At 28.9% G+C, this 26,735-nt stretch overlaps 1 protein-coding gene across 1 annotated transcript in view; it reads left to right on the forward strand.

Moving 5' to 3' along the window:
* The first annotated feature begins 8,908 nt into the window (after positions 1–8,908).
* LOC107444320 (cell adhesion molecule Dscam1-like) overlaps positions 8,909–26,735 on the forward strand; it is a 159,371-nt gene continuing 141,544 nt past the window's right edge. The window contains exon 1 of the mRNA XM_071177538.1: positions 8,909–9,110. Within this exon, the coding sequence (XP_071033639.1) occupies positions 9,047–9,110 (64 nt within the window). The 5' untranslated portion in view covers positions 8,909–9,046. The remainder of the gene's footprint in view (positions 9,111–26,735) is intronic.

Raw genomic sequence — 26,735 nt, forward strand, 5'->3', positions numbered from 1 at the left:
TGAAGGAAAATTCTCAATTTTGAAAAAGGGAAAATTAAGCACTTTTTAAAAACACCCAATGAAAAAAGCACTTTAACGGTTTTTAAAAAACAAAAATAATCACGTTTAAGCACTTTTTAAAAACGCTACGCACCCTGTATAATTAAGCTGTGGTGGCTCAGAGGACAGAGTGATCGCCTTCCAATGAGGTGAACCGTGTTCGAATTCCAGCGATGGCTGGTCGATTCGAATTCCGTGCCCAGCTCTCACCGACCACAGTGCTGGCGAAAAATATCCTCAGCGTGGTAGACGGATCATGGATTAGAGTCCCCTTGCCGTCTGGATAACCGTAGGGGGTTTTCCTCTTCATGTAACGCTAAGGCGAGTTAGTTCCGTCAAAAAGTCCTCCACGAAAGCAAATTTCTTCCAACTCCAGGAGTCCCTTTGTTTTCTGGATTGGGTTCAAAATTTGAAGTCTACGGAGTTGAACATTAATGATCGTAAACCCAAAAATTGGGTCGGCTGTTCAACGATGGTAATAAAATAAAATATTTTACAACAAGAGTTATTTGCTAGCTCTTGGATTGGATCAATCCAAAATCAGTTTTATTGCACGTTTTTATGAACTATTTGTATTTGGTTTTCTTTGTTAGGTAGCAAGTGAAATCAAAATTAATAATTTTGCGATATGTTAAAGATGTCGTCACCGAATTTCTATTTTAAAACATAAATGTGACCGCGTGCTTCTTATATTGACTCTTATGCATTTAAAGAGTGCTTCTATAAACCTAAATAATGGAAAATTAACATGTTGTTAAAATTTTTAATATCACGTTTTAAATTATGTTATATGCATATTTTCTCTTTCTTTTGATGAGTCGTTCTAACTCATATTATGCTAAATTTAATAGTATAAGGCCTTAGTGAAATTTATAATTTCAACATTCATCAACTTTTATCACATATTAGAATCATATTTTATGAATTTTACCAAAATCATTACCAAAGAACTTCAGTATAAGTTACCGAGCTTTACAGTGTTCCATAGAGTTAGAAACACGGAAAATTTTACTATATTCTGGTAGTTTTGACCATAGTTTTTGTTTTATCAGTGCATGATCTGAATAATATACATTTAAAGTTTAACTCGGATTCATTCCAGTTGAAAATGAGCTTTGAGTACCGTCACTTTAATTTTGTTAACTCTGCACATTTAAAGTAATGAATACGCGGATTGGCAAAAACTTTTAACACGTATTTATGGCAACTAGACATATTTTAAACACAAAACTGTCGATGAAATTGCATTGAGAACCGAGGAAAACGATTAGGTATAAAATTTATTCTAATAGAATCGGGATTTAAATATGTGAAAAAAATCTGTATTAAAAGAACAATAATGTTTGGTAAATATTAATTGAATACTTTTTTAAATTTAATTTGATGCTATATTCTCCTCGCAAAGAAACAAATAAATTATTGTGTAGCAATTAGGTCAATTAACTCAGTGGCGCTACAGCCCGTAGAGGGCCAAGGACTACTGTGGCCAACTCAGTTTTCTTGACCTTAGGCTCTGGGGTGCAGGAGCAGATGTTCCGATCAGGTGGTCAGCCGAACGCGGAACCCCCATAGTTTAGTTCCCAAGCATGCTTGGTACTCATTTATTGACCCACTGATAGGATGAAAGGCTGACTCAACCTTGCCCGGTCCGAGGATCGAACCAGGGACCTGTGCGCACGACAGCGCGACGCGCTACCGCTCTGCCACCGGGCGTCAATTAGGTCAATTGGTAAATGAAATACGCACGGAGCAGAGTTATTAAGCAGCCCTTATCATTATAATCGCCTCTTTTTAAAATATTTAAAACTAATGTTTCTTGAGTGCTAAGAATTTAAAAAAAATAAATTCATTTAACCTAATAAGACAATGAAAAAAATTGGATAAATATGACAACCATAGCTGACGTCTTAAGGGGGTACCAGCTCCGGAAGTCATAAAAGCAAAACCTTTTCCATCTAAAATTTCCCTCTCTGTACCCCAAAGGTTTTGTCAAAGCCCAGGAAAAGAATAGAATACATAATACACAATATAAAATACAGAAGAATACAATATAAAATACAGAAGCAAATAAAGAAGAATAAAAGTTTTGTTTTAATGACATCTGGAGCTGGTACCCCCTGAAGACGTCTGCTTTGGTTGCCATATTTATCCAATTTTTTTCATTGTCACATTTGTTTCAACTCTTTTTGGATTCACTGCTGCTAAGCGCATTTTTCCATTGGACGTATTATTTTAATTTTTAACTGATTTGAAATTTTGAATTCTTTACTTAATATTCATTTAACCTAAAATACTTTATTATTTTTTATCATATACGTAGACAATCCACGCAAATCCTTTAAAGATTTTATATCATTTTTCAAAAACCACTTTTTAAACGAACAATTATTCCATTTTATAGCACTAAAGTATCCTTTGTATCTATTATTTCAATTCCACCCCCGCACTTAAGAAATCCATTGTGTAATTTTTCTGAGAATAACTTCAACCGTGTAACAGCTGGTGGTAATATACGTCGAGTGACGAAGCATAAAAGATGGAGATCCATAAAATTTTATCACCCAAAAGTTCCTGAGACGGCGAAGAAGAATGCACTTAAAATAAGCTATTCTCTGAATATCTGCTCATGCTGTTTATTCTATAAAAGAATATGGAGTTAAAATTTAGTTCTCTATAGATTGGCTCTACTAGATTCTCCACTCTCCATTTGTTATCTCTACAAGATTGCAGTGGTGAGCTGATAAGGGAAACTGTTTAAACTTTTGAATCATTTTTTCATACGGCTTTATTTTAGAAATAAATAACTAAATAATGCAGGAAACGTGAACAATAAATCAGAACACAGGAAAATAAACAAGAACATGAACATGCAACAATAATGATAAAACAAGAACAATGAATAAAAATGAAAGAATAAAATCAAAATGTGCATTAGTGAATAATGACGACACAAAGAAGCACGGACATATTGATCTTGTTTTTAGCATTCTAATATAATTTTTACGTATCACCTATTCGGAGATTCTGGGTCAAGTTCTGGGCATGATAGTAGGTATTTAGTATTTATATCGTTATTAGATGGGTTGTTATTCTCATTGGCAGAGCTCCGATACGGCTTAGATGTCAAGCTATAGACAATCATGACCTGTCTTAAGTGCAAAGTTGGCCGCTATTTCCATACTATAAACAAGAACATGAACAAGCAACAAGAACATTAAACAAGAACAAAGAATATAAAGAAAAGAATGAAAGCAAAATGTGCATTGGTGAATAATAGCGACAGAAAAAGGCACGGACGTTTAACAGAGCATTAAACTTGTTTTTAGCATTCCAATGTAATTTTAACGTATCACCTCCTCCGAGATTTTAGATCAAGTTCTGAGCATGATAGTAGGTGTTTAGTATTTATTTTATTAGCTCTGTTGTTGTTACTCATTGGTAGAGCTCCGTTTAGATGTCAATCATGACCTGCGCAAAGTTAGCAGCTATTTCCATGCCATAAACAAGAACAAGCAACAAGAACAATAAACAAGAACAAGGAGCAGAAAAGAAAGCAAAGCCAAAATGGGCATTTGTGAATGATACCGACACAAAGAGTCACGGAAATTTAACAGAACATTAATCATATTTCTAGCATCCAAATCCAATTTGAAAGTATTACTGCTCTTAAGATTCTGCCTGACCTCTGGCCATGATAGTAGGTGTTTATCTATCATATTATTAGCTCTGTTGTTATTGCTCATTGGCAGGGTACCGATACGGCTTAGATGTCTAGCTATAGACAATCATGATCTATCTTAAGTGCAAAGTGAGCCACTGATTTCATACGGAATTTATGACTTTTTCAACTTTTGTGGGACGTTTTACAATGTTTTCGTTTAGATTATATATTATTCCAGCTTTCCCATCTTTGCTAAAGAATCGGTTCCTTCGTTACCGACAAATTCTACGCATGATTGGATCTACTGAAATAGCGCCACTTTATTGTTGTTAGATTTTTTCATTCTTGAGGAAAGAAATCAGGATATTTTACATGCAAGGGTGATGGACTCCCTTCTTCCTTAAGAAATGATGACCAGCAAAAATTTCAAGAAAAAAAGTGATAATTAATAACCAGAGAACATGCCATAGGTGGACAAGAGCTTTCAATTCATGAGGAAACTTTTTAACATGATTTTGATCTTTGCAATATTTAAAAAAATATACAGGAATACTTTATCCAAAAGAAAATAACAGCTTTGGACAATCTCCGGAACTTAAGTTAACAAAATCTCCGGAATTTAATCCAAAAAAAAAAAAATAGCTATCTGAAAGTAGAGACTCGCAAAACAAAAAATAGCTTCAATTATGTTCACTGCTTCAATTATAGGCTTAATAAAGTCGTCGAAATTGCCAAATTTTGAAACCAAAATGAACCAAACTGGCTCTAAAGTCGATGCAAAATGAAATATTAATTTTGAACAAAATGTAAATGTGGCAGCAATTGTTCAAATTTCAGGATCCTAGCAAAAACGGATCTAGAGTTCATGTTAGGCTTAATAACTATGTTGATTTATGTTTGCAATTTTAATTGGGGACATATAGGCAAAATGTTTTTCCCTTTTGTTTAAAAAACAGACTCCAAATTGTTTAACATCACAAAAGAGTATAAAAGATCTGTATAATCAGAAAGTCATTCATCTTATTTCACTTATTTTCACTTTAATTTGAAAACGAAACCTTATTGAATTATAACGATCTGTAGGATTTAATGTAAACGTCTACGATTTCAGTCAATTATAATTAGATTGAATTCGTTACTGTGACTATGATGCTCATGGCAGTACTAAGTAGATTACTGTTCTTAATCCAATTAAAATTATAATAGAGTTAAGTCCTTTTAAATTTATACTATTCTTAACTATTTGAACAAAAAAAAATACTATCAGAATATTTTGTTATTAATCAATGGGCAGAGACGGCTGAATTTCTGGAGGAATCTAGTATTTTTCTCCGTCTGTTTTTATTACACATTTTTACCTGACAAAAAGTTTCTATTGTTCATTCGAAGATCATAGTTCCGGTTGTTTTTAAGTATTTTAATGATATAGTTGACTTTGTAAATATTTAACTATGATAGTTTACTTATTTTAGTAATCCTCATTTAAATTATTTAAAGATTGATATATTTTATAGTAGCTAGGGGAAACAGGGACCAAAATGTGTTCTTTATTTACTATAGTTAATGCAGCGCATCAACCAAATTTTTTAAATTTGAATAATAAATTAGCCCTTTAATCCAAAGAATAAATAATATTTAATTTAGAAAAGAAACTTAAATTTCGGAAGATAAAGAAATATTCTTTTGGAAGTATACTTGTACTTAATTTTATTCATTCTGATCGGGAAAAACAGGTAAGCGGGTATATCGAATTAATGAAATATATGTTGTTTTTTTTACTGAAATAGTAATCTATATTATTTTAACAATGATTTCCATCATTGATAAACAGATATGTCTTCAAAAATCAGGAAAATTAAATATGTTTGAAAGTTTCAGCAAATTAAATTAGTTAAGCAGCCGACCGGCCTGCGTAGGGGTCAGGGAACTAGCCTTGCACCAGAAAGGTTTCGGGTACGAATCCTGAGAAAGACACGGATGTTCTTTCCTTCCCTGTACTGTCCTTACTGTGGGAGCAACGTTGGCCCACATTGATAAGGATTGCAAGGGTTGATAAGGATTGCAGAAGTTATTATATAATTCGATGGATAAAGTTAAGCTTGATAAACTTATCTTAATTATTTTAAGTTAATGATATAAAACCAGTTAGTTTTACCAGAAAATATTTACTTAACAAATCCTCAAGTAATAAAAAATTACAGATGAAAATCTATACATATCATAACTTCTCTAATCGATTTTTTTTTCAAAATGTTCGTGATTATCGTTTTTTTTTTAAAATATTAGCGATTATAGATTTTTTTCAAAGTATTCGTGAGTATCAATTTTTTCAAAATATACTGCGGTCAGTGTGCGGAGGGAGTCTGCGTACGGACCGAGGGGGCACGGTATTGGTCCTCGTTAAACTGTTACACCGTAAACTGCTCGACGTCACGTGCAGGTCGTTGGTATACCGAAGTGGGGTATGCCAAACCCTCTTCAGAGGATCTAAATTGTGATGACATGTCTTCGGATCACCCTCAGGTATGTTTCCCAGACCGTCGCCCATAGCCCATTGGGTAGCTCTAGTACGACGTAAATGAACTACAACAACAACAAAATATTTTACGCAGGCAAACAAATATCTTATAAATTGCCTTTCATTCATCTCTAAATAAAAAAGAAGATTGTCTTCAACTAGTTTTATTTGATTTCAGAAAAACAGCTGCTATCATGAAAGTAAATGAGCCTGGTCCCTGTTTAATCTGCACGTAAAGCGGTTTTGTTCAAATTCCTATTATAATTAACTGATCATAAAGTATTCTACAAAATTAAGTAATTATAGACATTCCTAGTAAATAACTAAAAAGAACTTTAATGTAAAATAACATATTTTTTCAGTTTAAATTCATATTGCAATGCGATGCCCCCCTCCCCAAAGAGAAAAAAACACATACTAAGAAAGCTTGTAACACCAATATTAAAGATATTTAATTTTTATAATTCAGAACGAATAATAAGCAGAAAAAAGAATATTGTATTTAAAAAAAAATTCTGAGCAAAAAATTATATCAATTTACGTGATTTAAAAAAAACGAAATAACACTATATGTTAGCTATTTATCTTATGTTTTATAGTACTATAATTCCAATTCTCATACCAATTAAAATAATTAAAAAAATAATAAAATAATAATGAAATACGATTTTCTTCAGTTTCATTTTAACTATTACTGGAACTCCATGCTAAAAAAAAATGAAAGAAAAAAAAATGCATGATGAAGTTTGCAAAAGCGAAAATTTCTTAAAAGCAAAATATTTTGCAAGTTTATTTAAAGAAAATTTTCATTGATTTGAGAAAAGAGCTTTCGAAACTGTTAGGTGAAAAGTATATTTGTCAATTATTATTTTTTTCTTATAAAAAGTTATAAAGTCGAGATTATTACCTTGATTAGGGGAATTTTTGAACGTAAAAACACGTAGTAATTACGAAATACTATAAAAAAAAGTATGAATTATACATTTATATTTTAGTATCAATTAAATAAGTGTTAAGATATTTTTCTATATTTTATTTTATCTTTATAGAGGAATTTTTAAGGCTTTTTCAATAAAAAGTTTTTTTGTGAAGTATTTTTAGCTTTTCATTTCAGCCCGACTTACAGTTCAGTTAGTTTCAGGTTTTCGAAACTAAGCCTTAAAAAGTAATTTCTTCAGTTTTGTCTAAATGTTTTACTAAATTTATATATGTTATGGTTAATATGAATAGTCGGTTATTAACCATGACATATACCTGGCCAAATTATTGGAAGCACTGTAAGATTTTAAATAAAATCTTAATTATCAGTTGATACTATACCGCTTTATTGTTTTTACCAGACTGAAACCGGTTTGTACTTGTTTACGTTCGCGTATCAATTGGTTAAATTAGACGATATATAATATAAATTTGACGATAGGATAAATTAGACGATATAATATATAAAAATATAATATTTATTATATCAGGTATTATATTAGTATATTATAATAATTAGATCAAATTATTAAACGCACTGTAGTTTTTTAATAACGACATGATTTGCACTAGTTTGTATGGAATATTTTATATTTAAACATACATGTAATGGGGTTTTTATTCAGGAGATTTTCCCATTTGTATTTATTTTTAACATATTGCATTACAATGTTAGCCACTTGATACTGGACCATAAACAAATGCAAACCGGTTTCATCCGAATAAAAACAATAAAGCTGTATAACATCACCTGATAGTTATAATTTTACATAGAATCTTATAGAGCGTCCACTAATATAGCCGTGGAATTATATATAAGATTTGCTTACATGAACTTATAATTCAGCGTCTTCTTAATACTTTGTAAAATAAGCTGAATAAAACAAATGTAATTGAGATTATCAATAGATTTTTGAGAGCAACAAGAAACATAAACCACTTAAATTCGACATTAAATATTTAGTTTCAATTCTTTATTCAATTTTATAAATATCTTTTTAAATATTAAACATTTCTGGAAATCACCATAACTTAAACAAATTTTAATTATGATTTCCATAATATATATATATATGAGTGTCTACACAGCTTTTAATTACATTCAGATAAGCTAAAACCCAGAAACGTTTATAAATTAGCATCAGAATACATTCATTAGTGCTTTACATTTCGTAACAAACTAATTATAATTTTAATTAAACATTCAGATGTTTGCTTTTGTCGGAGGCAAATATTTTCTCCATATTCAATTAACTTTTATCTCCAAAAGTAACAAAAGCATCCATCTTCGCGCCGGAACTCGGGAAACAAAAGCTAAAACTGAAAGTTAAATAAAAGTTCTACATCCGATGAAGAATCGGACTTTCCTCACCTCTGCGGTAGGAAATAGGGCGCATGCGCAGAATTCCCCCCTAACAGGATCGAGTGGAGTTTTCGGGACTCCAGTCGTTTCCTCAACTCCAAAGGGGGCGAAGTGCCAAGTTTTTTTCCCCGCCAAACTCACCTCTTAGCACAAGAAACAATTTCACTTGATCTCACGTGTTTGCCTGGTTTAACTTGTTGCGTACTTGGCGAGTTATTTTTTTTTCTTTCGCCAAGGAACACATAAGAACATTTGATGGATTAATGTTTTCAAATAAAAAAAGACAAATTTTGAAAACTGTTTTTTTAGAGATTTCGCATCGTGTTGCACAAGCGTATGAAATGTAATTAAATTATATAAAAAGACAAGATGACAAAAATACCATTTGAAGTTTTTGACGTGAAAGTTTATTTCAGTTTTTCTTGCACAAAAAATTGAAGCCAAAAGTAACATTTGACAAAGCTTAGGATTTTAATTTTGTCCAATAATGTGGATACGAGCTGTTGCATACACTATCTTTCTATTAGGTATATGCTGTCGTAACTATAATGGTAAGTATTACTTTTATATTTTAATATAAATAATATATAAATAAAAATAATATATAAATGTAAATAATATATAAATATAAATAATATATAAATATAAATAATATATAAATATAAATAATATATAAATATAAATAACGCATGTTAAAGTATACTAAATGTAGGCTAAAAGAATCTGCAAAGAAGTTATATTATTTTCATGTCCTTAAAAGAAAAAAAACGATCTAGTAAAATTTTAGTGACTCCGAAACTCGTAATGTGAGATTAAAATATGACAAACCAGCAGTCTAAGATCTAGATGAAAGAATTTATAATAGTAAAGGTTTAGATTTAAAATATTATAAATAAAATAAACTAATAAAAACCTTTTTATTCAATTCCGTAATATTATAATTCTAATTAAATTATTATTACGAAAGCCATTGTTCGAATAACTTAAATTATGACATTCGTATCATAAATACGCATTTATTAAGCTAAAAAATATCTATTATCAATAAATGTTTCACATATGAAACGTTTTCTGAATTTCACTCTTTAATTTTGAAACTGATGCCTTCATAATTTATTAAATGATTATTTCTGTTTGCCTTAATTTTTCTTTAGTTATAATGAATACACTTTATACTATATACAAAACTAAATACAAAACGAACAAAAGATAAATATTGTAAAAAAAAAAAAAAAAATGATAAAACTAAGAGGCTGCTCTCAGCCACTCTCTAATCCTTACGATTGCTTAAAAATCGCTTTTGTACCTTAAAGCATAACAGATTTATAAATCAACATTATTGAAAATTATCAAACAGTAATCAATAATCAAAATTTATGAATCAAAATAATAAATTCATAAACAAATTTATAACTACCCAATTAAAACATCCCAAAATGTTTTATTCCTTTAACCGAGTTTTAGTTCAACGAACGCCGTTCTCACATCTGTTGGGTCGAAATTTGAAATTAACTTTAAATTTAACAAAACAAAAAAAACAAAAAAACAAAAAACACTCTGCTCAATTATCTCAACAACTTTGTCTCTCAACTTCTTGCTTAAATTTTTATTTAAATTTCTGTAAGTTTGAAAACTCGTTAGATGTTATTCTTCAAAGTGACTATTTATTGGTAATTTATTGGTATCAATTAACTTCTTTTAGTTCATTTCAAATTTAAATATATGATTCGTAATAATTATTTTAATTGCATGCGCTAATTGTGTACAGTTTTCACAAAATGTATACTAAAAGTAAGTAAAGTTAATCATGAATTAAATTTAATTTCTTTACTGTTTAATGAGTTTATCGCGAAATGTTGTCAAGAATGTAATAAAGTAATATAACTTTTTGATATAAAAAAAAAGAATATAGTTACTTTTCACTGTAATGAAGAAACATTAATTTCAATTGTATGACTTTAAGTTAGAATAAAATTGTCGAAAAATGTAATACATCATTTTAATAAAAATATAACAGTCGTAGCTGGAATGACAAAATAAGTTAAATATAAATAGTCAAATAAGTAGAAATAATTAAAAATATGCTTTAACGAAAGCATATTAAATATCTTTATAAACGAAACAGAACTCATTAAAAACAGATTTAAATAAGAACTAACAAATTACTGATGAATACTGTCATAATTTTATTACATTAATTTTGGTGGCGTTATAATATTTTCGAAATTTCCTTGTTTATTAGAAACCAATCGCACGATTTTTTTATCCAATAACAAATCATAGACCAGCAAGAGCAACATCTTTAGAACATGCTATTTTTATGCTATATAAATAAATACCACAGGGAGTGAACAAAACAATGGATTACAATTTTTTATATATCTCCAGATATGATCAACGAATTATTTTATAACTTCGGAAGTGCTTAGATCAGGCAATGTTTCACGTATATCAATGAAGTTTAAAGCTTTTAGTGGTTTGAAGGACCAACAATAAATTACAAACGAAAAATAATATTTCTGGACACCCTATGCGAAAAAATGTAGCAATTGATTTGTAATTTGTTACAGCTATTTTGGTCACTATGTGAAATAAATACACAAAATGTCGTTAGTCTAGCCTAAATATTAATAGAAATATGGACATTTTTTGAGAAAAACTAATAAAATTTTCAGTGCAATGTAAAATTATAAAATCCTCGCTTTAAAATATGAGAAAAATTTCATTCAAAATGCGCATGATATGAGTAATAAAAGTAGTTCTTTAATACTGCGCATGAGTGAATTTTTTTAAAAATTTTGTAGCGAATCGTATTTGGCAACTAATGAAAAAAAGTCCGATTTAAATATCTTAAAAATTTGAAAAGCTTAAAGCTATTTTCAAAGTAGTTTTCATACTATTTAAAAAAAGCTCAAAATAAGGGTTTTCTCAAAATATTATTTTGCGTCATAAGACAGAATTTAATAATAAACGATAATACCTTACCATAAACGTTATTTAATAATAAAATAAATCTTGTTTAATAGTGGAAAATGAAATCTGGGGAATACCCCTTATCATTTTCAGCATTTTTTTAAAACATGCGAAAACTACTTAAAATTTGCTGAAACACTTTAAATTTTTAAGATATTCAAATTTGATTTTCTTTAGTTGCCAAATACAATTCACTACAAAATTAAAAGAAAAATAATAAATTTTTCCCAGCATAAAAGAACTACGTTAATTACTTACATTTTGTGCTGTTATAAACGAAATTTTTTCAAATGTAAAAAAAAAAATCCAGTTTATAATTAATTTTCAATTGCTTTAAATATTTTACTTAACTTTTTTGAATATTCTTAAAGTTATAGCGAAAAATTGACTGCATATTATAACCAACATAACTGTCTCAAACTGCAAATCTCTTATTACAGTTGTTGGCATAGGGTGTCCAAAAACATCATTTTCAGTTTGCAGTTTATTATCTGTCCCTGAAACCTCTAAAAGCTTAAAACTTAGCTGATATGCATGAGAAACCGCATAATTTGAACATTTCTGAAGATGTGTAAGAATTTGTCAAGTACTTCTGGAGAAATACACATAAAATGTATTAGTACAGAAATTTTATCCATTATTTTGTCCACTCCCTGTATATTACAATGTTATTCGAATTCATGTAGTAGTTACGTATTAATAAAAATAGTTAAGTGTAATCTGCCAACAAATTTCTTCACAATTTTATTTATTTAGAGTTTTTCCGTTCTTTCAAAGGAATAGTAATAAAATATATAATTGCGTTAATCTAAATTTAAAAAAAAAAAACACTTAAAATGTATAAATAAATTTTTGAGGACAGTAAAAACGTGATTTTTATGAATGATATCATCTTGACTTCCACGAATTGGTGAGCCTTTCTCTTTATTATCCCAAAATCATTAACGATTAGAAAATTTTAATTTAGTGGATTAATTAATTTTTTGTGGATTTAGTGGAAAATTTTAATTAATTAATTAAAATAACGATTAGAAAATTTTAATTTTAATTAGTATTAAATTTTAATTTTATTTATTTAGATTTCTTCCTTTCTTTTAAAGGAATAGTAATAAAAATATAAAATATCTAATTGCGTTAATCTAAATTTAAAAAAAAGCACTTAAAATGTATAAATACATTTTTGAGGACAGTAAAAATGTGATTTTTATGAATGATATCATTTTGACTTCCGCGAATTGGTGACCATTTCTCTTCATTTTCCCAAAATCATTAACGATTAGAAAATTTTAAAACTTTAACGTTTTATAAACAGCAGAGGCAATTCTTGTATGAAAATTTTAGAAAGGGGGCATGGATTTTTTTTAATTAAGCAATTCTTAATAGATTTAAACATTAAATAATCATAGCTCAAAAAGAAGCACACAGTAAATTGTTTAGGGTAGTCTTTAAGAGAAATTTTCTGCATTTAACGGAGGAGATGAGATCACATGTAATTAGAAACTTTCACGAGGTATGACATAAGCAGTAATTTACTCAAAACACATTGTGAAACATGGCCAAGTTAAAATTGCGATTTTATCTATTCTTAAGCTTAAGAATAAGCCACGGCAAACTTTCCTTTTTATAGTCACTTTTTTCTGAAAGATTAAAATTTAATTAAAATTAATTCCAATTAGGAAGGTTAATGTTAATTTAATTAAATCTACGTATATTCTAATTTCAGGAAATGTGATGAAGAAATGAAAAAAAGTGTGATATTTCTTAGTTTAATCTTAACTTGTCTTTTTTATTCTTTCTTTTACAAATATTTACTTTATTTTCTAATTCTTTCCAACTTCTTCATTGTATTTACTTCATAAATTAATTAATTCACTAGATAATTTTTAAACTTAGTTCCGTAATTGAAAAATAATACAAAATCTGAAACAATCCTTAAAATCTACTATCATAACCGAAATCTATTGTCATAAAAGAAAAGTACACATATAAAATATAGAATTGTAATTCGTGATACGGTCGCTTTTCTCATAGTGCTCAAAACTTTATAAGAGTTTTCAAAACTTTATAAGAATAAATGAGAGGAAACAAAAGTGATTTGAAATATAAAACGTAAGATTGTCAACAAAACTGGAAAAACAAAATTAAATTAAAAAACAAAAATAAATTAGCAGTCTAAATTTTATAGTAAAACCACAGTTTCTCTCTCGATTTCTGTGGTTTTTCTAGTTTTGTTTCTCATCTTCATTTCCCTATTTTTCGTTGGCAACCTTACGTTTTATATTTCAAATCACTTTTGCTTCATCTCATTCACATTTGGCAAGTCTTGAAAATAGGTGCCTATTTTTGAAGCTCTTGAGCCATGTCAACTATTATTTCCTTTTCATATATTTTTGAAGCGAATGAAGTTTTTCATCAGGTCAAGAATTACATGGTTAATTTATAATTTAACCTTATTCTTAGGTATGGTATGCTCGTAAAATAAAAAAAGCAGTTTTACGTTGTGAAATAAGTTATAAGTTACAGTTTTGATGTTTCGATCCTTTTTATGTATTTTGTGCAATTTGGGTCTTCCAAATGCTAAATTTTCAAATCTTATTTTATAATCAAATAAAATTATTTAGAGTACATTTTATTCAAAGGAGCCAAAAATCATATGCTAGAATTATAATTAAATAGAAATAAATAAAAAATGCGTGGAACGGATTTTATTCTTTAAAAATTACCAAAATATTAAGATTAATTAATGTCTATTAAAATTTTACCTAGGTGCTTAGTAATTTATATTTGAAACAAATCAGAATATAAATTTTCAGCTCATACTATATAGTAAGTTTCATTCCTGCTTCAAATACAATAAATAAGTAAATAAAACGATGCTAAAAATAATTGGCATTAAAATTTTTTTTTAATTATATGAAAATTCTTTGGCATTAAAAGTTTCTGTTGGCATTAAGTTTAAAATAAACTATAAAATCAAAAATTAATTATAAATTAATTTGAAAATTAATTATAAATTAATTTGAAAATTAATTATAAATTATTCTAAAAATTAATTATAATTAAATTAAATTATTACACTCATGTTTATTAATCATTATAAAAATCATTACAATCAAAAATATATTAAATTAAGCATTATCAAAGCGCGCATAAATTAAACTGAGTGATTTTCAAATTCTAGACATTTTTGAAACTGAATCATTTTAAAAAAGAAACTAAAACTGATCATTATTAATGATTAACATTGATTCTTGCATGTTTTATGAATATGTTTTAATAGTCAGTCGAAATGGTCAGAACAGTCAGTCAGAATCTGATAAAAATCAGATGTGGGATATTATAAGTCATTATCAAACTAAAATAATACATTATCAGGAAACATACCGGTCAATTTTACGTAATTGATTTTTTTTACCACCACATGCAAACTTTTTATGCTTTCGACATCAAGTCTCAAAACATTTTTCACAGATTTGCTTTGCGTATGACAAGTGGTTAAGCTTCAAAAATTAATTATATGAAGCTTGTTACAGACCAGCCAACATGAAAAAAATACTCTCAGTTCTGAAATCGAAATCAATCTTCAGAACTACTCGTTCATCGTTTTTTCAGTACTCGTTTTTTAAAAAATAATTTTTCTCACATACTGAACCATAAAAGAAATAGTGAAAAGTGGTTGTATTATATGAAAAGTAATTTTAGAAATGATTTTCTTTAGTAACAAAACCTCACAGTAGAATCCATAGTACTGCGTACTTCTCTTGAAAAGCACAAAAAAATTAATTTGTACCAAGAAATTTGAAAAACAAACATTCAAAGATAACTTATAGATCTATTATGAAATATTTAAAAAAAAAAAACATAAGTGCCTTGAAGTTCGAAAATATTCGAAATTGGTAAAATGTAAAAATGAAATTTGATTTTGTCGCTTTGCCAGTGTATTTTCTTGGAAAAAATAAAGTGTAATTTCTTAGAAAAATAAAGCGCTTCACAAATTATTATAATTTTACACATAATAATTTGAAATCCTACTATATCCTACTACTCCTACTATACTACTCATATACTACTAATCCTACTATACTACTATTCCTAATATAAAGAGATACAAGATATTGACAAGAATGATTTTTTGTATCGTTTAATTATCAATAAAATTTATTTTAAGGTTTGAGCTATAAATCAATGTAGAAAGATTCATATTAAATTAATTTAATTTATGTAATTTTATTTTTTTCATTTATTTTAAAAACAACTAACAAATATATTCTCTTTTCTATAAATGTCATAAATATTACATTCTATTTGATTTTCTAGACCTTACAAATGAAAATTGTTACAGTAAAATAAAACTTTCTTGTAATATTAAAACTTTGAACGTACCTAAAAGCAAACAGTTTTCATCTTATTTAGAATTCAGAGACTTTTTTAATCTGCTTACAGCACTCAAAAATGTTTCTTTGATGTAATCTAGAAAATGTTTTAGTTGGAATGTAGCAGCATGAAAAATATTTCAACATCTGCATCAGCGAAATATTTCATCCTTGCTTTAAAATAGCAATTTAAAACATATTAATAGCTTAGGTAAAAATTGCGAAGTAATTGTAATTTTATTAAGCATTATTACAATTACTTCTCAATTATTATATATCTCAAATATTTTTACTTCTCAATTATTATGTATCTCAATTATTTTTACTCTCAATTATTATTCGATACGAATTCCGCATCCGGCTTGCATCGACCACAGCGCTCGCATGAAATATCTTCAGCGGTAGACGGATCGTGGGTTAGAGTCCCCTTGCCGTCAGGCTAACCGTGGTAGGTTCTCGTGGTTTTCCTCTCCATGTTCCTAGTGTATGTGAGATCACAAATGCGGTTAGCTCCATCAAAAGTCCTCCACGAAGGCAAATTTTCTCCCAATACTCGATCCAGGAGTTCCCTTGTCTTCNGTTGGGTCAGCTGTTCAACGATGGTTATAAATTGAAATAAAAAATGATTGCTAAAAGATCGATTAGTCTGAAAATAAATCCATATATGGTGCTTGATGTAAATCCTATCAAAGAAATATAAATTTTATATTCCTTTGCTGCCTGGCTCATCGTGGTAGGTTCTTGTGGTTTTCCTCTCCATGTAACACAAAGGCGGTTAGCTCCATCAAAAAGTCCTCCACGAAAGCAAATTTTCTCCCAATACTCGATCCAGGAGTTCCCTTGTCTTCTGGTGGGTTCAAAATTTCAAGGCTACTGAGTTGAACATTAGTAGTCGTAAACTCTTAAAATTGGGTCGGCTATTCAACGACGGGTTATAAAATGTAAAACATTATTAATAAATTCGCATATTTTAGCATAATAATAAATATATTTTTTGAATTATTTTTAAATATGTAAAATGTTTTCCTTAGCAGGCTTTAATGCTATTCATTTATGTTTTTTTATAATATATATCTTTTTATATAATATATCTTTTTATAACATAGACTATTCTGATAAAATATTCGTTTCCTAAAAATACATTTATTTTAAAAAAGATTTTAGAAAATTACTATAGAATTAAAGTTAATATCTCTAGTTGTCTTGAGTCTTAGCTTTTTTAGTTAATAATGCAATTTTAAAATAATTACATTTTAAAAAGAATTCGAATTAATATCAATATATATTTTACAAAAGAACTTTGAAAGCAAGGAAATAACGAGTAGAAAATATCTTAAAACTGATAAGAGGAACAATTTAAAAAATCACACTTTTTGTTTAAACAAATATGCAATTTGTAAGCAAATGAATTTTTATCTAAAGAAAATGTCTTTTTATTACGAATAAAATTTCTGTTTTGTTGTTTTAAAATTCTGAATGCAGCAATTAGCTTTAAATTAACTTAAAACTAACGTTTACGGAAGCTTACTTTTCATTAAAGTTTATTTTAAATCACAATGAGCAATATCATAAACTTTTTTTAAAAGCTTATGTTATTGTTCGCCGAAATTTTTTTAAAAAAAATTAAGTTTATAATATTCTTCATCGTAATTTAAAAGAAATTTTTTCACCTCATGAAAATTTCACATTTTTATAACTAAATTACCGTTTTAGACAAAGGTGGTTTTATAATGAAGTTCATTATTTTAAAATTACTTTTTTTAATAAATTAAAGGATACATGAAGTCCAAGACAAAAGAACGGTTCATATGAATTTTTCAAAAAAAAAAAAAGAAAGAAAAATGATGATTGCTCCTTTTATGTTTCGAAGATTACTAAGATGAGTACTACAATTCAACGTTAAAAATCGATTCTCCCCAATATTTATTACACAGTGAAGATGAGCAGTACTGTGTTAAATTCTTCCTGTTTTGCAGTTCCTTACTAACGAATTGAATTAAATAAATTAGAAGAAAAAAAAGAAAACCACTCTAGAATATATAAAAATTTATCGTGTTTTCGTTGTTTTGGAAATTCAGTAATTTTATCCGACGTCCTTTGGCAGTGATTTCGGTAAAATTAACGATAAAAAATATGATTTTGTAATATGTGATAAAATTTGGTGATTTAATCATGGTACCTTAGAGCATGAATTAAAATATTGATTCGGTTAAATGATTTGAGTTTATTACTTTATTATTGTTGTAATGAGAACTATAATTTCGAAAACCAGATTAAAAAGTCGCAGTGAGAACGAAAAAATTACTGAATGAGTGGTTTAAGTACCATATATTTTGGTTTTATTAACCAGAATTAGGGTTTTATTTACCGTAAATGCCATTACTATTCAGATATAGTTTTACCAGAATTTTTTTCCCCATGAAGTCCTTGATTAACCAAGACTTATTTAAGTATCGAAACAAAATTAAATTGCACATTAAATCTATTCCCGTATTTATAATACGCACGGCATAAAACTCATTTTAAAGTTGGTGACAAATTAGCGAAAGTTAAAATTGTTCTTGTTGTTTACGTATGCCTGTTTAGGCAGAGGGGCTGTGATTGTTCTTGTTTTCCAGTGGCGCCATCTATGCCCAAGAATTCGACTTCTGCCCCACCATTCGACACACCCGTTTATAGGGCGGACCCATTCATACATCCATTCATTCATCCACAGATCGCAATTTTGACCAGAATCAGAGAGCGATCGATCTCCAATCCAGTACCCCCAGAGGTTTGATTAGTTATGGGAACATGGAGGACATTTGTGACTCGACAGATTTANTGATCCAAGTGGTCACCCACCCGCACACTGACCGTAGCCAGTGATGCTTGACTTCGGTGATCCGCTGGGAACCGTGTCTTAACGATCAGTCCACTGCGGGACTGGAGGACATTTGTGACTCGACAGATTTAACGTGCAGTCATTTTACTACACGGGGAGTCTTCGGCAGGAGGGGTTCGAACCCATGAACTCTCAGACATGTGCCCACCGCCAAGGCTATCCCGGCCTATTTAAAATTGTTCTTAACCGAATTTGAATTGAACCAAGTTGAAATAGACATAGTGTCTCGTTTACATTTGTACTGCGGCGTATCTACCACTACAAATATTAAATACCAAAATCACTAGTATGTAAGACATGTTGACTTGATTCTATATTGAGGAACCTTTTGACAGATGAAGGCTGACATTGTCGAGAAATACAACCCCTCAATGGTGACTTGCGGACGTGATAAGAACTTGTCAACATTGATTGATGGTCCACATTAAACAGTTGATTTGCTCAAAAAAATACTGCTCGAGGAAAAGAAATATCCGATGATGTAAATAAAGTTTCCCGGTCACCAAACAAAATTGAAGAAAAAAATGTAATGAGCGAAATGATATAAACAAAAACTAAGAAGAAAAAATGAGCAAAATGCTATAAACGAAAAAAAAAATGAAAATATAATGAGCAAAATTGATATAAATTAAAATAAACCGCATAAATCAACTAGTGATATTCGTTCATCGAATTCTATCACAGATAACATTCTAGAAGGGGAATATTGTCGCGTAACTACCACTATAAATATTAAATACCAATTCACTAGCATATAAGACGCGGTAACTTGATACTATCTTGAGTTAACTTTTGATAGATGAAGGTTGACATAGCCGGTAATTAAAAATCCCCTCAGTACTACATATGCAAATATAGCTTAGTTTGCAACAATTCATAATGATTATTAGATAAGTAACTTTTGCCGCAAATTATAATGTAAAATTCACTTGCTACCGTATACTTAAATTTTTACAAAGTTTTTTAATTTATACCAGGAAAATAGTAAATATTAATATAGCTATCACCAGTTCTAGTATATGTAATCTGATTTTTAAACTATCCACAGTGTGTAATGCTAGTGAGGGATTTGCGTGATAGCTTATCGGGATTCTCGTATTCTTCACTTATTTTTTTNTTTTAAAGCAGCTAAATTTATTCACACCTCATGTTCACTCATGCGTTTTTTAAATCGTATGTCGCAAGTGAAACATGCGCGAATTAATATTCGAAGATTTTCGCGAGAAAATTTGAAACCCGACTTGGCGAATGTAAGATTGGCGAATTTCAAAATACGGTGCCAAAGAAGTGCCCGGGAGACGACAATGTGTTAAGTCACTTCCCGGTCACCAAACAATATTGAAGAAGAAAAAAAAAGTAATGAGCGAAATGATATAAACAAAAATTAAGAAGAAAAAAATGAGTAAAATGCTATGAACGAAAAAAAAAATGAAAATATAACGAGCAAAATTGATATAAATTAAAATAAACAGCATAAATCAACTAGTGGTATTCGTTCTTCGAATTATATCACAGATAACATTCTAGTATGGGAATATTGTCGCGTAACTACCACTATAAATATTAAATACCAATTCACTAGTATATAAGACGCGGTAACTTGATTCTATCTTGAGTTAACTTTTGATAGATGAAGGTTGACATAGCCGGTAATTTAAAAGCCCCTCAGTACTACATATGCAAATATAGCTTAGTTTGCAACAATTCATAATGATTATTAGATAAGTAACTTTTGCCGCAAATTATAATGTAAAATTCACTTGCTACCGTATACTTAAATTTTTACAAAGTTTTTTAATTTATACCAGGAAAATAGTAAATACTAATATAGCTACCACCAGTTCTAGTATATGTAATCTGATTTTTAAACTATCCACAGTGTGTAATGCTAGTGAGGGATTTGCGTGATAGCTTATCAGGATTCTCGTATTCTTCACTTATTTTTTTTATTTATTTTTACCATAAATTTTAAACGCCAAGAAATGAGTTTTCACGAAAAAGTACTGTTAATTTGAGTACCGGTACTTTTTACTGTGAATTATCAGGATTAGTTTTTACTGGCAAACAACGTTGGAGTTTTTGATGGGATTTATTTATAGACTAGATAGATAGAATCAAGTTAACATGTCTTATATACTAGTGATTTGGTATTTTTATATTTATAGTGGCAGTTACACCACGTTACTCCCCTTTCAGAATTTTATCTGTGATAGAATTCGATGAACGATTACCATTAGTTGATTTATGCTGTTTTTTTTATTTATATAATATCTGCTCATTATATATTTTTCTTCAATTTTTTTTTATTATTTATACTTTTTCTTCTTCAGGTTTTATTTATTGGCCAGGAGACTTTAATTTACTTCACAGGATTTTCTTTCTTTTTTTAGCCCTATATTTTTAAGCAAATTAACTGTTAAATGGGTGATTCTTAGGAAACATGTCAATTTTTTATTTTATTTTTATTTAAACGACTTAAAACTCCTCATGCACCACAAAGTATAGCATGAGGCTTACAGTTAAGTAGAAGACAAAAAGAAGAAAAATTTACAAATTTACATTAAAAACAAAATTCCGCATAGCCGCAAGACTTTCAATACTTTTGACCAGTTCTGATAAGACAGGTGGCCAACAAATTGAAAGACGTCTCAAATCAGTCTTTAAATTCATTCGGGCACTCGCATGGAGACTACAGTGAAGAAGAATATGTTCAGCATCTTCATCAGCATCACCGCAAGCACAAATTCCACTGGTCTGCAGATGGAAACGAAATAAATATCTTTTAAAATTTCCATGGTTTGTTAAAATTTGGGTCAATTTAAAATCAGTTGCAAAGAATTTACATTGCAAACGGTGAAAAATGGATGGAAAGAACCTTTTCGTCCAGAGCGACCGAGGCGAAGCAAGAAATTCTGCATTCCAGTCCGCAATGATTTTATCTCTAGCGATGCGCTTCCAGTGAGAAGCTGGAACAGACACCCTTAAGTCTATTTCACCACACGTAGCTTCCCTAGCCAATTGGTCTGCTCTTTCATTGCCCAAAATACCGCTATGGCCACGAACGTAAGAAAAATGAATAGTTACGTTTTCAAGAGCGTTCAAAATCGAGTGAATTTCCACCACAAGCTTCTCAGTAGAAGTCGTGTCACGCAAAAGAAAAAGTGAAGAAAGAGAATCTGTACAAATGAGATATTTAAAAATTTGGTTTTCACTAAAAGAATTTTGTATCCACTTAACAACCAGGTTTATACACAAAAGTTCAGCCTGGAAAACAGTACATTCATTATGTAGTCGGTGCTTGGCAGTAACCTTCTCTGTTCCATTTTCATAAATTACAAAAGCAAGACCAACCCTTCCATCAAGCTTACTACCATCCGTAAAGCAGATAGTTTTATATTCCTGAAAAACATTATTTACATAAGGAATAATTATAACAGGTTTCCTGCATGCTGGGTGGGGCAAACATGAAATAGGAAGCTTCCCGTCCAGGGTTAGACAATCGTTGTCTTTTATCTTCTCCTTTAATTCAAGATTATTTAAGATAATTAAATCAATAGGCGGAAGACCAGCGATAACAAAGACCGCATCATAACTAACAGTTCTATATCCCCGAATAATACGTAGAAGAATTCTTCTTTGAGTTCTTCTAAGGATTCTAATATTTATCTTCTTTCTCAAAGAGTTTCCCCAAGATCCTGAAGCATATGAAATAAGTGGTACAATACCTTGATTATATATTAATTTAAGGACATAACATGTCAATTTGGAGAAAAATTTTTTCTTCAAATTTAAAATCTTCAAAATGATCTAAATTTGTTTTGTATATTTATTCAGTTACACTTATTAATATCTTACAGACAGCAGTGTAGTTTATTGACATTTGTTCAAGAAAAAAAATTAAACAGAAATTTACCAAATTTTGAATGCCAGGAAAATGACATATTAGCTTAGAAGTTAAGAAAACAGTCATTCTAAGCTAATAGTAAGTAACTTAACTTGAAACTTAAAAAGACTAAAGTTAATTTTAATTTTTTATGTTAATAAAATCCAAAAATAATTATTGTGAACAATTTGAACATATGAACATTTTAAACTTTGAACATTATTTGAACATTGTGAACAATTTCTTCTCGGCATCTCGTTTTTTTCCTCAGTTCATTTTTCCTTGTTTGTTTTTAGGTCCCATATTTTTAAATAACCCAGTAAAATTAATTTTATAATAATTTAAATAGGAAATTTTTTTTATTATATTGTGTAAATTTAAAATATTTCAGATCATTTTATTTTACATCTTTATTACATTCTTCAATTTATACACCCAAGTAGAGTTTAAAGACAAGCACGGAATTAAATTGTACAGTGATGTCCTTAGCTTATCCTTTATATTTTAATTATCTGCGTTTTGAAAAAAAAAACCTAAAGCCTTTGCGTTAGATGGACCATGAAATGTTTACATTAACTCTTCTATCCATTGTAGAAAATATAAAAAATGTTTTTGTTGCTGACATGCACAAAATAAAATTGTGTATAATATTCAACCATTAAGCAAATAAATAACTTTGATTACGTACAAGCATATAACAATCTTACATAATCTGGTTATTAGGATAATATTTGCTTATCCTCTTTACATTATACTGTTTAAAAAATCATGATTTCATATCGCGTCCGGGTCACCAATGAAGGGCTTTAATTATCGACTATGTCAACCTTCATCTATCAAAAGGTACCTCAAGATAGAATCGAGTTAACATGTCTTATATATACTAGTGAATTGGTATTTTAATATTTATAGTGGCAATTACACTATACTTCCTCCAACGATCTAAACTTCAGACAGGCATTTCGCAATAAAAATATCTCAGTATATATACAAGAAAAGTACTGCAAGACCTATAGAAATAACTTATCTCAGGTACAATTTCAAAATTCTGCTTCGCACAACTCTGTCTAAAAAAATTATTTTTTTTTTAAAAAAAAGGTCACGAGACTACAAAACAGTCTTATTTTTGATGACTTTTTTCTTTAATTTACTAAAAAACGTATTGAATTCTGCATGAAAATATTCAAAATCCGCTGAAATCCGATCATAATAAGAAAAGTAAATATGATCTCTAGACGTCGCCAAATCCTGGAAGATTTAAATCTCTTTTTTTCGAAAAGTAGTTCCAAATCTTGATCTCGAGTGTGACATTGCGAATGTAGCGATTTCCTTTCATGCATAAATCTTTCATTTTCTGGATGGTTAAGCAAATTTAATTACTATAACGGTTTTGAAATAGAAGGATTTAGAAATTAAATGGAAATTGGAATTAGCATTTACAAAAAATGTGCAAAAAAGTAAGTTTGTTCTCTTTTAACGCGTTATTTGAGAATTTAATTCAAATATTAAGCTCTTTTCTTTCTTCATTTTTATAAGTTTTTTAGAGTCGAAAATATTTAATGAGAAAAAAATTCTATTACGTGTTTATACTTCTAATCTTTTCAATTAGAAAACTGTTGAGACTTTTGACAAAATTTCATCTCGACTATAATGCTAGCACAAAAAAGTTTTTATCCGCTTTTTTTTAAATCAAATTATAGAAATAAGTATTATATCAATCCATCTATACTATATCTTTGCTACTTTTTCTTAATTACACATTTTTCCCTTGTCGCTCTTGGACGTGGCTTAAGAGATTTTTCTAAAAAAAAATTTATAGTTTTCAATTTTTTTTTGGTCTTCTGCTTCAAGTGTTAGCAACCTATGGTTTAAACTATAAACTAATAATTCCTTAGTTTAAACTATACGCTAATAATTCGAAAGTTAAACTTAAATGCAAGGATAAATGTTGATTAACCAGTCAATATCTCACCAGTGCTATTTTTTATTCAATTCCCCCTCTTTTTATTTTATTTTATAATCGTCTTTGAACAGCCGACCCAGTTTTATGCGTTTACGACTACTAATCTTCGACTCCATAGTCTTGTAATTTTGAACCGAATCCAGAAGACAAGGGAACTCCGGAATCGAGTATTGGGAGAAATTTGCCTTCGTGGAGGACTTTTTGATGGAACTAATCCGTATTTGCGTTACATGGAGAGGAAGACACCGAAAACCTCCCACTGTTAGCCTGACTGCAAGGGGACTCTAACCCATGATCCGAACCATAATCCATGACCACTGAGAATATTTCACGTCAGCAATGTGGTCGGTGCAAGCCGGATGCGGAATTCGTATCGACTGGGATTGGAACCCGGTTTGCCTCATTGGAAGGCGAACGCTCTATATGTCTATAGAATGTTTAACTTGCGATATAATCCATATATCGGCCAAAATTCTCAACCTCTACACAAACGGCTTAATTTGCAAAGATCTTTAAAAAATAAATATAACTATACTAATAATAGTCTCAGTAATGAAATTAAACATTTTTCAAACCATGGGTTTGAAAGCATTTTAATTGATGTTTTGGGTTTTATTAAAAGTAACCCTAAAAACGTCCCCAATTGTAAAAATTACGTATGATTATTAATTAATCTATTTTTTCATGAGGTCTAAATACAAATTTCAATTTTAAATCTATTACTGACGATTGTATCTATAATATTTTTAAACTTTTTTTTTAATAATAGGGGAAATATCAAAAATAAAATTAAATACGGCATAAAAGATTTTATTAACGAATGCATCAATAGTTAATGATCAGTCTAATGCAAATAAGATTTTTAAAACTAAGAGTTTAGTGATTAATCGTAATTTCCATAACGCACTTTTAAATTTTTAAAAATAAATTAAAATAAAATTTAATTCAAAACAGGATAACTCAAAGTTTTTTAAACCTAGTTGAATGCAGAAAATTGCTTTAAAAATAATTATAAATGCAAGGATTTACATAAACTAGACTATTTATTCCTAGATTTTACAAATAACATTTCTAATTAACTTGATTTGAACACAATTCTTAATAAAAAAATAAAAAAAACCTTCTTCCTAATCAACTCAATTGCAAATCCACTTCTTTTAGATATACAAAAAAATGAGGAAATTTGATTTGTAATTATAGGGATTTAGCTACAGATAATTTGAATTATCTTTGTAAATATGATTAATGTGAAAGCACTACACTTTTTGATACTTTCCATAATCATGTTGCCAGCATTTAGATATTATTGAAAATAATAAACTTAAAAAAGTGACGCCTTTAGGTTCTAAATTTAGACCATCATTTCCTACTTCCAAAAATAAGGTTACTTTATTTTTATTCTTAATGAGTTTATTTTTAGTCTTTCATACAAACATAATTTTTCTATTAAAGGTTTTTATGAAAGGAGAAAAAATATCATTGAATTTTTTAAAATTAATATGAAAAGAAATAAATTATTTTTTCTTAAAAATTTAAATTTTAACTCTTAACTGAAACAAGAAAATAAGTAAAAATTCAAAGCTTCTCCCGTTTTACCGCTACTCATAAAGCTAGCAATAATTTTGCTATTATTTCAAAACTTTTTTCAAACAAATTTTTTCTAATGAATATAACAACATCATTATATAGAAAAAACAGGCAGTGATACTATTATTAATAAAATTAATGCTTTCTACAAAAGATTAAAAACTGAGCCAAATAATATAAAGGAGTTTTATATTTGCTCATCCAAAATTCCATAAAACACCAACTAAATTCAGGTTTGTTGTTAGTGGGTAAATAGTAACATTAAAAAAATGTATTTTATTTCATTTATTAAAAAATTTATTTACTTTGAAAATATTCCAAAAAAAAGTGCAATAAAATTAACAAACATACTGAAACATTATTTTTAAATTTTTTTAGAGACATAGATTTATTATAAAGACTGATTTTTTTTTTATCTCAGGTTAATTATTGTTTACTTTGAAATGTTCCTAATGCTGTCATAAAAGAATGCGTCCTGAAGAGATCCTTTAAGTTTGCCCAAACTTTATATAT

The sequence above is a fragment of the Parasteatoda tepidariorum genome, chromosome 1 (genome assembly GCF_043381705.1).
Source record: "Parasteatoda tepidariorum isolate YZ-2023 chromosome 1, CAS_Ptep_4.0, whole genome shotgun sequence".
NCBI classification, from domain to species: Eukaryota; Metazoa; Arthropoda; class Arachnida; order Araneae; family Theridiidae; genus Parasteatoda; species Parasteatoda tepidariorum.